The 17,941-nt window shown below is 41.2% G+C and overlaps 1 protein-coding gene across 2 annotated transcripts in view; it reads left to right on the top strand.

Moving 5' to 3' along the window:
- Nucleotides 1-17,941, top strand: part of CDH2 (cadherin 2) — a 425,329-nt gene that overhangs the window by 337,929 nt on the left and 69,459 nt on the right. For both annotated transcript variants that reach the window (XM_073631511.1, XM_073631512.1), the window contains exons 7-8: nt 9,133-9,305; nt 14,744-14,881. In XM_073631511.1, coding sequence (XP_073487612.1) covers nt 9,133-9,305; nt 14,744-14,881 — 311 coding nt within the window. The remainder of the gene's footprint in view (nt 1-9,132; nt 9,306-14,743; nt 14,882-17,941) is intronic.

Raw genomic sequence — 17,941 nt, 5'->3', positions numbered from 1 at the left:
ACTTAGCGTTCGCAATGGATACAGCACTTTCGTCACGCTGCAATGTTAAAAATGGTTTAATACAGCGCACTCTCTACTTCTTTATAATGTGACAAGAATTAAGTCGTTTTGCTGCTCATATTCACACAGACTTCTCACAAAGTTTTATTTTTTTTTTTTATTGGGATTCCCTGAATATATTGTTATTAGTTGTCACATCTGACAGAATTTTTTTTTTTTTTTTTTTTTTTGGGATTTTAAGCCTTTTTTTTTATTTAATGTTTGGATTTTTTCAAAGGCTGATCTTTGTTCAATGTTATTTTTAGTTTTACTCCGGATTATTTTTGTGTGTGTTTTGTGTGTCAAGTTACCCCAACACCATTGATATCTTTTATTATTTAATCTCAAGGAGATTGTTTGTTGTTGGTGTCCCTTGTTCATTTCACATTGTATATTTGAAATGTACCTGAATCCTCACAAACAAACTGTCATTTTTGAAGTAAAACACATAGGAGAGTATAATTCAAAACAAAAATCCTTTATTAAGGGATCAGAACCAAACAAAGAGGAAGGCGACACTGGATCAACATGAGAAATTAGCGAAGCCTGGGACCCCCACGGGAGACATCAATTCTTGAACATCAAAATTGGTGGCCTGAGGAGTCCATATGTAAGGGAGGGCAGTCTGGTCCAGAATTCGCAGAGATCAGGATAGCAGCAGATGGCATCTGTGTCCCCAGGCTGTGGTACCACAAGAGGCTGCATTTGTTGGCCAACCAGACTGGATCCAGGGTCCTCACTTTCTGGTCTTCCTTTCACGCTTCCTTCCCGGCTGTGGCTGTGCTGTTGGAGATGTGGCAGGAGGAGGAGTAGGACCTGGAGGAGGACTGAGAGGACCTGGAGGAGAGGGAGGACGAGGAGGAGGACCTGCAGGAGGAGGACCATCGCAAAGGTGTGTCTGAGCTGTCATTTGGCCCCTCATACCTTTGTTAAGAGCCTCCAATATGAGCGCCTCACACATGGCTTGTTGGCCCTCCTCCATCCTCTACATTTTATAGGCAATGACGGCAGCAATGTCCTCCTCCACGGTCTGTGGTGCTCCCAGGACCTCTGTAGCCCTCCAAAAGAGTCCTCTGGTAGCCTCCTCTAGGGTACTCCTCCTACTGCCACTTTCTCTTTCCAGGGGGGGTGGAGGGACCTGCAGATCAGCCAGCCGGCTCGGCCCGGCCACCTCCTGGCTGAGACTTCCCTGTGTATGAAAAAGGGACATGGTTTTAGTTTTTGCTTCATCAATCACAATCCTAAATTAGTACTCCCAACTAACATCTAGTTAACATCATTGATTGGACAAGCAGAAATATTTAGAGGAATGCTATACCTGGCTCAATCTGGGCTCCTCCACTTGTGGCCTGGAAGGCCCAGGTTGGGCGTCAGAAGCCTCAGCCGGGGGGGAAGGAAGCGTGGAAAGAAGACTGGAGAGGGATGGCCTGGGTTCAGTCTGGCCTGCCAGGAAATGCAGCCTGTCGTAGTACAATATCCTGGGGACATAGATGTCATCTGCTGCTCCGGATCTCTGTGAATCCTGGACTTTCTTGCGCTCCCTTAGATATGTACTCCTCAGGCCACCAATTAATATCTTTAAATAGGTGATGTCTGCCGTGGGGATCACCTGCTTCACAATTTCACACAATTGCACCAGTGCTGCCTTCCTCTTTGCTTGGTTCTTGAAATGGGGGTGTTTAATCTCCCACAGACAGGGCAGCTCCCTTAACATATCTAGGAATACTGACATGAAGTCATTATCTTTCATTAGCATATCCATGTTCACTGCAAGACACAACACAAGACAAAGCCTAATGTCAGACAAAACTCTCCTAATCTTGTTACAATATAGGCCTCAATGTAGAAGCAGTATAGGCACAAGTTTGTCTCTTACCTTCGTTCTTACGATCGGCACGTCCAATGCTCCTTCCTCCGCTCACAGATCGTACATAATACGCACACGTGTTACACTTTATACACACTGCGCATGCGTGTAACTCCGCCCGCCCCTGACGTTCTTTCTAGTCTATTCCCCGCCCCTTTTCCTTCGGCGCAGTGGGGGAAGAGCACATGGCGGAGTCACAACAGGTGCGTGCTAATTGCAGGAACGAGGAGGAGGAGGAGGAAAGCCCGGATCCGGACACGTCCCGATCCAGAAGGAGACGTTTTAAGGCCACAAATATGTCCTTTGGGGAGATGTTGGAGATGGTCGACATCATGAAGAAGTCCGACTATGACGGAAAGTATGGGCCTTACCCCAACCCCAATATCCGAAAGACCAAGATCATGGCGAAAGTGATCAAAAGTCTGCAGAAGAATTTCGGGGTACGACGATCGAAAGATCAGCTCAGGAAGCGGTGGTCGGACCTGAAATTGAGAGAGCCAGAGCAGTACCGAAAGATCCGGAGAGTGCTGCAAAAAAGTAAGTAGTTGTGCTGTGTTCCTATTCTTTCTGTCTTTATTCCGTTCGTACTGCTTCATATGCTTTTATTAATTGTAACGTTTAAAAGGGCAACTTTAATGTTCATGGGCCCATTATTCGTTCGTATCAAACATTTTTCTTTCGGCCTCTAAAACACCATTGTTTAGGCCATATGCATTTTCCCACATTTTTTTTGGGCCTACTTGGATGCCAAATATTTGTTTGTGTAGATGAGTTTGTTACTAGAATGAAATGCAAACTAGATTCTGTGTAAGGAGAGGACACTGAGCAGCTGTTTTCACATCTGGACACTGGAGCACTAGTGTGGGACCCCAGAACACCATTTTTATTAGAGGGGGCACACAGGTGCTCCAGTGTATACTATAGGGGGGGGCTACATCTGTGAAGCTTGTACCAAACAGGTAAAGTATTGCAGCTTGACAAAGGGCATTAAAAAAAAGACATCTTGGAACTCGGCTAAAATAGACAATTGTACCCCACTTCCAAGCAATGTTTCCTATTTCTAGTTCTGCCATCAAATATCTGTGTGCTAATTATACCATTTTTGTTTTACATAGGGGAGAAAAGACTCGGAGGACACCCCTCATCCGAGGAGACCACAGACCCCCCACCTCTGGAAGAAGGGGAACTAACACCAACCCAAGAAGAGCAGGAGGAAGAAGAAGATGTGGTGGAGATTGGCACCACAACAGGTGAGTGTCTGAGACCACAGGCTCAGGTAAAAGAGATGGATGGTGGCAGATTTTTGATACCTGTTTTTGTTTTCTTTCTCTCTTTTTAGGTGATCGTGATGTGAGGGATCCAGAACGTTTCACATCAGAAAGTGCCCAGATCCTGATCGGGGAGATCATGGGGTGTAATGTAGAACTGCAAAACATACAGCAAAAAATCAATGATGTGATTAAAAAAAATAATAACATCATTAATGTTTTGGGGCGAATTTAAAACCCCACAAAATCATTTTTTGGATTGTGGTCCAGTCTTTTAAAACTTTTTGCAATGTTTTGAAAAGCCAAATTTGGAGGATGCACACAGTGTGTCAACATGTGCTATCTGCCATCACGGGAGATCAATGGACGCGTTTTTGGGGTGCAACCCCTTCCTCAATTATAAAGTAGCGTTGAGGAAGGGCTTGCTCCCCCAAAACACGTCCCTTGATCCCCCCTGATGGCAGATAGCACATGTTGACATTCGTAAATTGGTGTGCATCCTCCAAATTTGGCTTTTGCAGGGGTGATTTCCCCCATCTGAACGCTATATCAAACCCAGTTCCTAAATACTGATGTCTGATATAGCCTTCAGGTTTTACCTAATGTGAACTTTGTAAGTTCAAGTTTTTTGGCTTTCTTGTTGGTTTTACACAGGCCTGTTTTATCTGAAATGGACATTTCGATTTTTGATAATGCTACTGCAAAAATTGTTATACAACAAACATGTTGGTTTGTTTTAAAAACCTTTGGTAAATGCACATGTGATTGTGCAGGTATAAAAAAGTTGCTTACTCAAGAATGTATGGATTATTGTCTCAACACTACAATACAACACTTTTGGGGTGATGTAATTGCTGTTTTCAGCAAAAATGGGGGTTATTTCCTAAGGGCAAATCCTCTTTGCACTACAAGTGCAGTTTCAGTGCAGTTGCAAGTGTACTTGTAGTGAAATGTGTTTTTGCATTTAGGAAATAACAGCCAACAGTGCTTTGTATAAGGTTACACAATCACAACATTTTCTGGACTCAACACATTTCTGTCAGGGTCAGCTAAAACAAACACAAGCAGTAAATGTCAACCAAGAATTTCTTTTTTTTTTTTATTATAAAAAGGCTTCACAGATTGTCTGGCATATTGATAGCCCCCCTACCCACAAAGAACTCCAGGTAGCGTAACCGGACATCACGGGCACTCAGGGAGGGCAAGCCAGGACGGCCACTTTCAAGCACCGTCAGTGTGGTTTGATGTAGGATTCCAGCCTCAGGCCCAATTGAGCCAGCATAGTTGGCCGAATGTTTCCTTAAAAAGTTATGGAGAACACAGCACGCCAGTATAATATGGTTCAGTTTATACTCCGCCATATGGATGGGTGTCAGAAATAGTCGGAACCGGCTGGCCAGGATTCCAAATGTGTTCTCCACCACTCTTCGGGCTCTGGCCAGCCGGTAATTAAAAACCCTCTGTTCTGGGGTGAGGGTCCTCATTGGGAATGGCCGCATCAGGTGGTCCCCCAGCGCAAACGCTTCATCAGCAACGAACACAAATGGGAGTCCTTCCACATTGTCCTCTGGAGCTGGCAAGTCCAAGCTGCCATTCTGGAGACGCCTGTAGAACTCCGTCTGGGCGATGACTCCACCATCGGACATCTGGCCATTCTTCCCCACGTCCACATACAAGAAGTCGTAATTAGCCGACACCACCGCCAACATCACTATACTATTAAACCCCTTGTAATTATAATAGTACGACCCCGAGTTGGGTGGTGGGACGATGTGGACGTGTTTCCCATCAATTGCCCCTCCGCAGTTAGGAAAGTCCCACCGCTCGGCAAAGTGGGAGGCCACAGTCTGCCATTCCTGTGGCGTGGAAGGAAACTGTTGAGGAAAAAACAATAAACATTACTATTTCTACTCTGAAACATGGCAAGCAGATTATACACAAACATTAAGGGGCAACCTCCAGATAGCATTTACTAAGGGGAATTTAACAAGGCCAAAGTATAAGGTACACCTATCATATTCCCCCTCCACCCCTCTCATGGGCCATTGAGAGATGAATGCCTAAATAATGGGTATTACTTTGAACAGACCCTCCTTAGTTACACTATTGGCAGACCACTGGACAGGTAAGAAGTGTCATAATACAAAGATATAAATACACATTGTACACATTTGAGGACATTTGGACATTCTGCTATTACCTATCAAGATAATAATAGGATACAAAAACTTTAAAGAGTACCATTGGAAAGTATACAGGCAGGCCCTTGCACTACATGCTTTGGGGAATTCATCCATACATCTGACCACTAAAGAGATGGGTATAGTGTGTATGGGTTTGGCAAAGTCAGCAGATAGATGATTGAGGATAGAGAATTGGTATCAGCTGACTTAGCAGTTGGGGGAGGGAGGGTTACAAAAAATTATTTGGGGACACCACAAAAAAAAAAGCCTCTGGCACTCTGCCTGAATTTAAATCAAAAATAACATTTCAAAACATTTTAGGGGGTGTTTGGGGTAAAGCACTACTATGGAGCTGATAAAATACATTGTTAAGTGACTACATGAGGTGAATATAGGGCAGGAGACACCATGCTGGGGAGGTTAGTGAAGGGCAAATATGTATGAAGGACATAAAATAATAATTTCATAAAAATCCAGCATGCATGAGGACAAAGGGGACATTCACAGCATATTCCAATCATGGTAATTAGGGAATGAGGAAAGAAATACAAGATATTAGCAAACATTCAATACAATAAAATGTGATATAAAAGGATAAAAATCTTACCTTCATATACTCCTTATGCAGGACCTGGATGATGGCAGAACAGGTCTCTGGGATGATGATCCCCAGAGCCTGGGGGGAGATGCCTGTCGAGAACTTCAAGTCCTGCAGGCTTCTCCCTGTGGCCAAATACCGCAGGGTAGCGACCAACCTCTGCTCCGGAGTGATGGCTTGCCTCATGCAGGTATCCTGCCTGCTGATATAGGGGGTCAGCGAAGCCAACAAACGGTGAAACACGGGGTCCGTCATCCGGAGAAAGTTCCTGAAATCATCAGGATTATTCTCACGGATCTCACGGAGCAAAGGCATATGAGAGAACTGGTCACGCTGAAGCAACCAATTCTTGGTCCATGAACTCCTCCCCACCCTGTTCATGGACTGGACTTGTGTCAAGGTCAGGACCCCAACACCAAGCCCTCGCACAGCACGAACTCTATGAGGAGTACGCATACGAAACATGGCTAGAAAACGGTCGGCTGCTCAGAATGAAGTAACAGAACGCACTGAAGAACAGCAAGGCCTGTGAAGAGCGACCTGAAAAACAGTAACGAACGAACAAGAATACAATGACTAAGTCACGCGGAACTTGCTTGCATGCACTGAAGAGCAGATACAAACCCACAAGCACAAACTGAACGGCAGAAAACGATCTGAAAGCCACGAGTCTGAAAAAGCGCGAATCGTCTCTCACCAAACTTTTACTAACACGAGATTAGCAAAAGGAGCCTAAAGGGTGCCGTGCTTGGTTCTGAACCGGCCTTTTCTAGTCTCGTCGTACGTGGTGTACGTGACCGCGTGGTTGGCGATCGGAAATTCCGACAACTTTGTGCGACCGTGTGTAGACAAAATAAGTTTGAGCCAACATCCGTCGGAAAAAATCCTAGGATTTTGTTGTCGGAATGTCCGAACAAAGTCCGACCGTGTGTACGCCCTATTACAGTGAGTACTGCATCCCTGTATTCAAGGAGGCTCTATCATCCTTGTGCTCCAGTGAGTTCCAGTAGCCCAGCCCTACTAGAGACCTTTGCATTCCTGCTTCCTGTGGCTCCAACACCCTTGTGCTGCAAGAGACTTCTGTACTCTTTCCTCCATGTAGTTGCAACACCTCAGTGCTTGTAGATACCCTTCTTCCTCTTCAACAGCCAATCCTGCCATTGCTCTGCAAACTGGCATGAAGGATTGAATTGAATTGTTTAAGCACAGCGTAGTCCCTTGATGCAGGAGAGGGTTTTATCAGATTATTGAAGAAAAGAGCACTAGAAGCATAAAGAGAGGTGACCACAGGCGTGGAGCAGCAATTGACATTGATGTTCCTACAGCTTACATTTAAGTGGGCATTAAAAATGAGGTGGGAATGATGAGTTTGCAGACCGCACCCTGGTACCAGAGATTTTAGAGGAGGAAAGTGAAGAGAGGCACAACAACACCAAGACATGATTCCATCCAGGGGCAGCTTGTATTGAAGTGGAAGGAGCAGCTGCTATATTCCACCAGCTGACACTGCACCACCAATTCAGGTCACTGCTATCACTTAGAAGTCTGACAAGGGGTTTAAGAGGCTTAACTTATGGCATATCAAGGGGAAAGAGGGTCAGCATCCAACCACACAGAATAGGGCCAAGTGTAAGCTTAAACCTTACCAAGTAGAAGCTTAAATCTAAGTCTCCAAATAAACACGCCACCCCAGCATTTCTAGAATCATCGCTAACCAGACAGGCCTTTTTTTCCTAGCTGCAGAAGAACAAAATACTGTAGCCCAACAAGTCCCATGTTCAGTGCCTCAATGTCAGCTTGACAAAAATTGCTGGCTTTACAACTGCTCTCATTGCAGCTGGTGGAGTCTTCCCCCTTCTGTGACTTTGTAGCCTGTACTACACTACAGTCTGGATGCCCATTTTTACCCAGAAGGCTTTTATTTCACAACTGACTCTATCCCTGTGAGGCAGCAACAGGCAGAGAAGGGTTGGGGTCCAGAGTGAGGAGGAAGAGGACATGAGGCAGGCTTCCAGGGGTACATTTCACCTCTCCCAAACCCCAGGAGTTTTATTCAGGAGATGTCATTGGGGACACCTTTGTCCTCAAAGACACGGAGGACTTGGGATCCTCTGCTGCAAGAATTTTGTTGAAAATGGGCTCATTCATGCTGCAGTGCCTGAGCAAGGACCCCAGGATTCGAGCATTAGAGGAGAGGGGGCATTACTGACTGGCCGCAAGAGGAAAGTGCCAGATCTCATGCTGCCATCCTAGAGTAAGCAATTGTGATGAAGTGCTGCAGAAAAACCTTTTGGCCACCTTTCCATAGAGTGGCAGGACCCCCTTTCATTGCCAATGTGCCCCAGGTTCGCAGGTTACAGAAAGGTGCCTCAGCAATGATTTTAAGTCATTCTTCCAGTGCCTGAATTGCATTGCACTCGGACCAGAATCATGCAGGACCATTTTTTTTTGTCTGCACCAGAATCGGATCGCATGGATGTTCACACCCATGCGATACGATTCATGTCCGAATTCACATTTCGCACTGCAATATGTGATCCAATCTGGGGGTGTCATTAACTTTCTATTGACACTGCTTGCTAGTTCTATGTGATGCGGGAACCTGCACTGGAATCGCGCTGGTTTCCACATCGTGTTGGTGTGAACCGGCACTAAAACACATCAGCCAGACCTGCCTGGTGGCAGGCACTGCCTAAACCATATGATCTCATTATATCTTGGGTCCAGGGAGGATGCAGAAAGCCTTCAAACCAAGAACCCCCATTAAGTTTTAGGTGTCTATGCTGAACCACTGGCTGGAACTAACACAGTACATGATGGAGCCCCAATTATTTAGCAAAAGATAACAATTACTCCTATTACTTAACAAAAGGGAGGAATCGTAACATGAGTACAGCAATCTCAGACAGGTTGTGATGGTCCACAATCCACAATTTTTGAAAGAACTTCTGTCAAGGGACTTATAATATTCCTCCAACAAGGAATGTCACTCACAAAAGTGAGTTATTTTAATCTTTTATCAACAATTTCTTAACAGATTGTAAAATTCTTTTAAAAGGAAGTACATTTTTTGAAAAAAAATGCCAAATAGAAGTTTTATTTTGAACCCACTGTAACTAATTTGATTGCACAGATTGCTTTGTAATTCAAATTATTTGTGTTTTTATTATGCTCTAGGTTCCTATGTAATGACCCTTACAGCCATTGATGGTGATGATGAAAGACAACCAAATGGTATGCTGAGATATAAAATTTTATCTCAGACGCCGGATACTCCTTCTTCTAACATGTTTACAATCAACAATGAAACTGGAGATATTATCACGTTGGCAGCAGGACTTGATAGAGAGGTAAGTTATTCATTTATTATATGTATTGTAATGCTCTCTGGTAAATCTTCCTTCTGGCCTATTGTATTCTGACAGCCAGCATTAGCTGTCAGAGTGCCAAGCCAGCGTCTGCATCTGATTGGATGCATTCACTGTTTAGCTGACAATTTTATGTCCAGCTCTTATGATTTTTCATTCAAAGGATGTTGGGTGGGAGGGGACCGACAGATAAAAAAAGATTAAGCAAATTTCAGCCAGTTCATCAGAAACTGGATAAAATGTGAACAGTGTATAGCCAACTTTAGAGTGAGAGAAGACTCCCAGCAATAGACTGCTGAAATATGAATATTTGCTACTCTAATTGACTGAGTACACAGCTTGAAGCTGTGGGACAGAGCTGAGAAGTCCACTGAGGTCTGAGAGTTGCTGCCCTTTAAGTTTCTTGTTCCCCATTTACAGGTACCAGAGAGGATGAGATTTACTCACCTATTTCCCATGTGACAGAATTGGTGCTTAATGCTTGGACTAGCTCTGTCAAATAAGAATGAGGAGAAAGATCTCAGCCCTGGTAAAGCTCCTAGTCATGAATTCAAGCTTACACAGGGCTTTCTTTCTTTCTTACAGAGTTGGTGAGAGCAAAGGCATGGTAATTATGTGCTGCTGACGTGAGCAAGTAGTTAAGTGAACTTGTTGCTTTATGTAACTTTGCAGGTGATTTCTAACCTAACTGAAATTCCATTTAAATTATTCTAACTTTGTAGCAATATACAAAGGGGTTACATTAGAAGAACTGAAAGGGATCAAACTGGTTGTGCATTTCCTGACTAACCAGAGTCTCCCTGTTGTTTTAGTGCAGACATGAAAAAAAATACTAACGGACGATTGCATGCAGTGGGATACAGCTTAACTTGCTTTTGGTTTGTAAAAATCTTATTCAATGTACTTTTTTAAAAAGTACATGTTTCACATTACCACATGCTTTGAAGGAAAGAATTTCAGGGGATAATCTCACAAAAAGTTTAAATAAAACAAGCTTGCGGACTAACAACCATATTCTTGTAGGTTGCCTGTTGGAGAACAGTGATATACTGTAGATGAACTTAAAAAGCTATAGAATAGAGCCCAAGGCATTTAATCATACTGACCTTTAAAAGAGATTATAGAAAGGGAAGCGAAAATACAGGTTTATCTGCTAAACTGAAATGAAATATCTGAATTACATTTCCATATGACAGAAAATCAATAATTTTAATAAATTTAAAGGACGTATTTAAATGTAAAATAATACATATTTTAAAGGTACTTTAGTTTTTGTTTCTTTTTTTGTGTTTTGTTTAGTTTAGATTTAGAATCAGAATTTAGAACTAGATCAGGAGCCTACTTCCTTTTCAATATAGCCTAAATCCCTATTTCAGATTTCACCAGTGCCACCTGCTGGTGAAATCTGTTACATCACTTCCTCCAGGCAGTTATGAGCTTTCCAGATCCTCAGCTAGAAACAATAACTGTTGTTTCCCAAAGGTATATGAACAACAGCAGGTTGATGGCCTTGCTGTTGCTTGCACAACAATATGATCCAATGCGAACACTACATTTAAAAATGTTTTTCCATTTTTATATTTATTTAGTATTTTTTGGACAAGCTATTGTTCAACCAAGCTTTTTATGGGAGAAATTGTATCATTAAATTATGTTGTCAGCCAAAAGGAGAACACTTGTTTCTCATTTAAGCCTATTCATTGTATAGGTTTCTTAGTAGTTTACCATTTAACACAAACAAAGGTTGACATTCATTTGTGGGTAGCAGAATCCTCATATTGTTTCTTATCATTACCTGTTGCTTTAGGCTTTGCCTATATTGCAGACTCTCATTTTGCTGTGGATTTTTATTTCAATGACCTGCTAGTAAGATTGATACACTAGGATAGGGTGTAATGCGATGGTGCATAATCAACTTAAACATTATTATTGGCATTTATCAGAACAAATGATCTAAGCTGTCTATAGATATTAGCAGTTGGACGAGTTGTTGTACGCCAAGTACCAGAAGAGCTTGCATTTTGTTTTTGTGTGCCTGTCTGTGATAAAAATTGCACTTTTAGATCCCATTGTATAAGCAGACACCTGCAGTGCTTCCTTATCATGGGGTAGCAGTCAGCTAAAAGCATGCATCCATTCTCTAGTTCCCCAAGATTGGTTGAATTTATTGGTACCTTTACCCCTAGATTTAAGGATCATAGTCCTGTGCTACTGAAATGAGCTGAATCTGAGACAGTCAGTTTATGTTTATGTATAGCTTAATAGTTCATGTGAAAAGCAAATTAAGGAATAGTATACAATTATAAGAAACTTGGTAATTAGTGTTAGAAGAGCAAAATGATTTTAAAGTCAAATGTTGACATTTGAACAGTATGTGTTTTTCTCGTGTGTGAATATTTAAATGATAAAGTTTAAATGAAGTATATTTCCTGTATTTTGTTTGTATTGTAAAGGTTAGGAATGATTAATTGCAACCGTGATAACATATTCATTCTAATGCCCCGTACACACGGTCGGATTTTCTGACAGAAAATGTGTGATAGGACCTTGTTGTCCGGAATTCCGACCGTGTGTAGGCTCCATCACACATTTTCCATCAGATTTTCCGACACACAAAGTTTGAGAGCTTGCTATAAAATTTTCCAACAACAAAATCCGTTGTTGGAAATTCCGATCGTGTGTACACAAATCCAACGCACAAAGTGCCACGCATGCTCAGAATAAATAAAGAGATGAAAGCTATTGGCTACTGCCCCATTTATAGTCCCAACGTACGTGTTTTACGTCACCGCGTTCAGAACGATCGGATTTTCCGACAACTTTGTGTGACCGTGTGTATGCAAGACAAGTTTGAGCCAACATCCGTCGGAAAAAATCCTAGGATTTTGTTGTTGGAATGTCCGATCAATGTCGGACCGTGTGTATGGGGCATAAGGATAGTTAAAAATATGTGGTATCTTATAGCTTTTCATTTTTATCATAGTACGAAGAGTATTCATATGCATACTGTACAGCTAAAGTAACCAGTCCAAAATCAACTTTCATTGGTCTAGATCAGACTAGCCAGTCTGTAGCTTATTGCTTACTGAAGTATGATTAGTTTTTTTTACGTAAAAAGTCAGTTCACTAATATGCAGGATGCTTTTCTAGAAAATGGTACGTAAAGTTGGAATATTTTGCTCTAGCTTAATAATGTTTTCAGGTAAAGAAGTAAAGCACTACAATACAAGTTGTCCTTGTATGAAAAGTTTCATTCATTTACAAGTTTTACATCAATCTTAGAACTTCGGCAAGGGACTAGATAATTTGTTTTTTTAAGAAAAGATGATTTACCATAAAAGGTAGTATACACTCAAAATGCAAGCATTTCGTTTGAGGGTAGAGAAAGCAGCCATCCACACAGATAAACTGGTTCACTTCCAGTTCATTTGTATTGACAAGCCTAATGCTAAAGTGGATGTAAAAGCAATGTGTAGCCTCCCTGACGGTAATCCCGAGTGTGGCTCGGGGTTAAATTTCAGTCCCATTAGCGGTAACCCCGAGCCACACTCGGGATTACATTGCAGGATCTTGGTGCGGCGTTACTTACCTTGTCCCCAGGATCCTGCGATGTCCCCCCGCGCTGTCTGCGGGCTCTGTCTCCTCCGAAGCCTCTCTGTGCCAGGCTCTGTTGCCTGCGAGTGGCGCGACGCATGGGGGCGGAGCCTGGAAGCAAATTTAAAAAAATGTAAAAATCATAACACATACAGTACTGTAATCTTACAGATTACAGTACTGTATGAAATTATTTCACATCCCTTTTGTCCCCAGTGCTTTGGCCTATGCCCTGCATGCAGTTTTATATGATATATACTGTTCTTTCTGCCTGGAAACTGGAGATTGTCCATAGCAACCAAAAAGTGTCCCTTTATGTCAAAAGTGGCTTTAGATCAGCTAGAAAACAGCGATAGTAAATTAGAACACTTGCAGAATTGAGCGATAGTGAATCGTGGGGAAATTTATTTTATTATTATTATTTTATTTTTATTTTTTTAACTATTTATATTTATTTATTATATTATAATTTATGTTTTTGTGTTTCAAACTTCATCATACCCGGGATATCTACTAGACTCTTGTTTGGACAGATTTAAGTGTGTTATTGTTAAGAATTACAGGCCTACAATATAAAACGCTAAATTTCCATGCAAAATAATTGTACTGCTTTCAGCACCTAAAATCCGAAATAATCATACCGCCAGGGAGGTTAAGTAATTACACATTTAGGGTAATTCTTCCAAAACGTGCCTATAATTGATTATTTTGTAGTGGTGTTCATATCACTCTAACACAGCCTTTTTTAACCAGGGTGCCTAAGCACCCTGGGGTGCCTTCTGGGTTCTTCAGGGGTGCCTTGGAAAAATGCTTAAAAATTGCCCCAAACTGACCAAAAATTGTCAACAAGCCAGCAAGGGGATCAAAAATGTTTTTATTGCACAGCATTACAACCTTGGGCACTGTAGGGGTCAGCTGCTGGCATCCTAACAACCAATGATGTAATTGGCTGATAAGGAGTACATCAGGCACCTGCACCTGGTTTGCCACTATCCTGCTGCTCTCCATCAGCACTGGGGTCACTTTAGCTGAGTGAAAGAGAAGACAAACACTGGAAGGCTTTGTAAGAATAAATCATCTCTAATGTTGCTACATGTGTGGATGTTGCTGCATTATGTAAATCTATTTGTTTACTTTTAAACATTTTAGAATGGGGTGTCTCAAGACTGTGTGGAATTTTAAAGGGTGCCTTGACTGAAAAATGGTTGAGAAACACTTCTCTAACATATATTATTATAAAAAAAGGGGGACAAGGCCACCAAAAGGTATTCTTTTAGTTATAAGTGAAGCCTGATTACCTAGATAAGCCCTTGGATTCTTACATGTTTTAGATACTATAGCTGTAAGATCTACCTGATATGGTTCACTAGTGGACTTTCCCATTCAACTTTGTGTTCCAGCAGCTACTGTTGCCTACTCAGTAACTTACAAAAAACCAACATGAAAATTGGGAACCCCTTACAATGACCACATGAGGTGTGCAGATTAAGGAACTTATGCAAAGAGATCTCAACAGTAGAGTTCTATATCAGGTGGTTTAACTCTCCAACATGTGACAAAAACTAAATATCGGTTTTAGGAGTACTGACCCTTTAAATACAGGCTATTAGCGCTATTTTTTTTAGCAGTGTTTTCCAGAAAAAATGAACCCCTACTACATGTTACAATGATGCATTCAATAAATATGAAGAAAAGGTTGATAGTTCTGGTGGTTAGTGCTATAGCTCAGCATGTAAATTATATGCAATTCAAATAATATTGTACTGCTCTTTTGAAATGCCGTCAAGGTCTTTAAACAAATACTGATGCAGCTTTATGTCTTCTAGAAAGTGCAGCGATATACATTAATAATTCAAGCCACAGACATGGAAGGAAACCCAACATATGGTCTCTCAAACACAGCAACTGCTGTCATTACTGTGACAGATGTCAATGACAACCCTCCCGAGTTCACGTCAATGACTGTAAGTATGGATTATAAGTATCCGAGAAATACAGATATGAGGCCAATACGGCAGCAGCATGCTTACTTGACTTTAAAGTTTACATAAAGACTATTCAGTAAGCTCGTACAATTCATATACTGTATTTAGAAGTAGCGACAATCAAATACTAGCCACATGGCAGAGGAGGATCGCTTGTAAATGAAACAAAACAGACATTTTGTTACAAATCCATTTTAAGTGCATCCTCTTCAAGTTTTTTTTTTATACATGTTTTATTTTCTTACTTTGAATAATAGATGAGAAGGCTGCCACATGATTTCAAAAATGTAGCTACTGCAGACTATACAGGGTAGTTTTTAAAAGATATTTTTCCATCTATGCTAGTTGCAATCTTATCTTGTTAAATGATTAATCTGATATGCCTGGTTCTATGCCTTGAGCTTGCTGTCCTTCTTGATTCTTGTCTCAGCTCTGTTAGGAAAATGAGAAGCAAAAGAAGAGAGACTCTTGTTAGATTTGTGTCAGTGCATTCAGCTACTCTCAAGCTGTACTTAGAAGGCTTATGTGATGCACTGCAGAGTTGATCTTCGCCATAACAGAGTCAGCACATCTTTGCTGCCTTAATGTATATCTAGCAGACATGCTAAACTACTCTATTAATTTGACAAACACAAGGAGAATGAAATCACTGTCCTTAAAAATATACTGAGAGAATTACGAATACTGTAAGATGAAGTATAAGTGCCTTAGTTTTGTGTTACCTGGCCCAAGACCTATATTGCACTTGGAGTTAGTAGCAGATACATGATATGGTGCACTTGAAGTCTTGTGCTAGACTAACATTCCCTAATGCTTGTTTGTCATTTATGAGGGCACTCATTTGGACATGGCATTTCTGCAGGTTTTCTGATAATTTTGAATTGGCTCTCTAGTCAAGGCTGTACTTGTTTTTTTGCATTACTATTGTAAACATGAGTCACCTTTCAATTTCTGTTAAGGTTTTATTACAAAAAAATAAACATGATGGATATTTCTTTGCTATACATGACTGTGAGGGGTCAATTCATAATTATTTTCACTCAAGATTTACACAACCTTCACCCAGAATTCACACATATTTTTAATTGTAATCCAGTGATGTGTCTATATTTGGTCAATGATGTCACAGGCTTACTGTGCCCCTTTGTTTACATTTAGCTCTCATTCATAGCAGTCATAGAAAGTGGATCATATTGCTGGTCAAAGGGTTTTCTCTCCTGGCGGTTCGCCGGGCATGATTTATTGTGACTGATATGGATCTGCAGAAAAAAATGGTTATGAGCCAACAGGGCTCTAGATCGGACTTTATAGGCAAAATGGACGAGATTATAGTAAAATTGATACTTTATTAACAATGAGTCATAAAAGACAAGTCTAGTAGAAAAAGAATTAAAAACATACAATAAAAACATGACGGTCGTAAGTATATGATGTGAACAAAAAGTTGACACAAAATAGACAGCAGTGAGCCCCTGTGCGTCGACGCAAAGTCTCTAACATTCACCAGCTCCATGATGTCTTCATGGGGGAGTGGAAGAGGACTCCAGTGGCAACCTGTGAAGATCTGGTGAACTCCATGCCCAAGAGGGTTAAGGCAGTGCTGGAAAATAATGGTGGTGGACACACAAAATATTGACACTTTGAGCCTAGTTTGGAAATTTCCACTTAGGGGTGTACTCACTTTTGTTGCCAGCGGTTTAGACATTAATGGCTGCATGTTGAGTTATTTTGAGGGGACAGCACATTTACACTGTTATACAAGCTGTACACTCACTACTTTACATTGTAGCAAAGTGTCATATCTTCAGTGTTGTCACATGAAAAGAGATAATAAAATATTTGCAAAAATGTGAGGGGTGTACTCACATTTGTGAGATACTGTAAATGGATTTACAATTTTTAAAGTGGTGTTCCGGACGAAATTATACTACTAAAGTTAGTCTGTAAACTAAGGCCTGTTTTGCTAATTTATAGCAGTAGTTTGTTAGTTTATAAACTTACAGCAGGCCGTGGCCATCTTAAGTCTGTTCATCTGAAGCCAGACTGTATTTCTTCCTGGATCTCATCCTTGCAGATCTCGCACATGCTCAGTGCAGCACAAGCAGTGTAATAGGTTTCAGGTCAGGTTTCCATAGCAACAGCAGTGTCAGAGGAAGTTGCTGCCCCTTCCCAGAAGGCATTGCAAACAGGAAATGATGCGATGGGCCGCGGCCAGGGAGGAGGAAGTGAAAAATGAATACAGCAGATACACAGTAAGTGCTGAGAAAAAAAATAAAAAAATATCCAATTCGTTTACAGTGCACAGTTTAGTGAGGGATGCTGAAGAGTTGTAAAAGTGGGTGGAACTCCACTTTAATGTCGCCCTTTAAACATTATTACAATTATTGCTCTGCCAAAATAATTTTTTAACAATGTTTTTTGCTTTGGTACATGTTCTGTGCCCAGCCTCCCATTACATGAACTCTTGTTCAACAATCCCTTGCTTATTAGCCTAGAAAATGGTCATAACTGCCTTTTAACATTTGGCTCCTATTGATTTAGTAGGGTAGATTTGCAACCCAAACATTTGTTAAGTTTGTGAACTTACCCTGAATCCAAACCCTGAGCATTCGGCTCATACATACTCTTTATGTATGCAGCCATGATATTGTTGCCTGCTTCTTTTAAAAAACAGTACAGACTAAAAAAAATCCAGCTTAATTAATATTATACATCCTGATCAGCTGCTCTTTGTTCTGCATTGAATGTATTTTGCAGTTTCTGGAAATCACTAGACCCAACTGGTTAATATGTTTAGGCTGTAAATGTCAATCAAAATTAAACAATCAAATACATTATTATGAGTGAAATCATAGGCTTCATGGTTTTTCATGGACCCCCTAAGGGACAGCAAAGAAAAAAAAAAGCATAGTAACAGGAGGAAGACTGGAATAGGAAGTCATACGTATATGATTGTTAAAATGTTAATCTGCAGGAATACAGGTACCAAGTGTAGGACATTAACAAGCCAGACTCACCATATTGAAAACTGTTGAGCTG

Source organism: Aquarana catesbeiana, linkage group LG05, assembly GCF_042186555.1.
Source record: "Aquarana catesbeiana isolate 2022-GZ linkage group LG05, ASM4218655v1, whole genome shotgun sequence".
In the NCBI taxonomy this organism is placed as follows: domain Eukaryota; kingdom Metazoa; phylum Chordata; class Amphibia; order Anura; family Ranidae; genus Aquarana; species Aquarana catesbeiana.
Note: the sequence above shows the minus strand (reverse complement) of the source record. Positions and strands in the feature narration are given on the sequence as shown.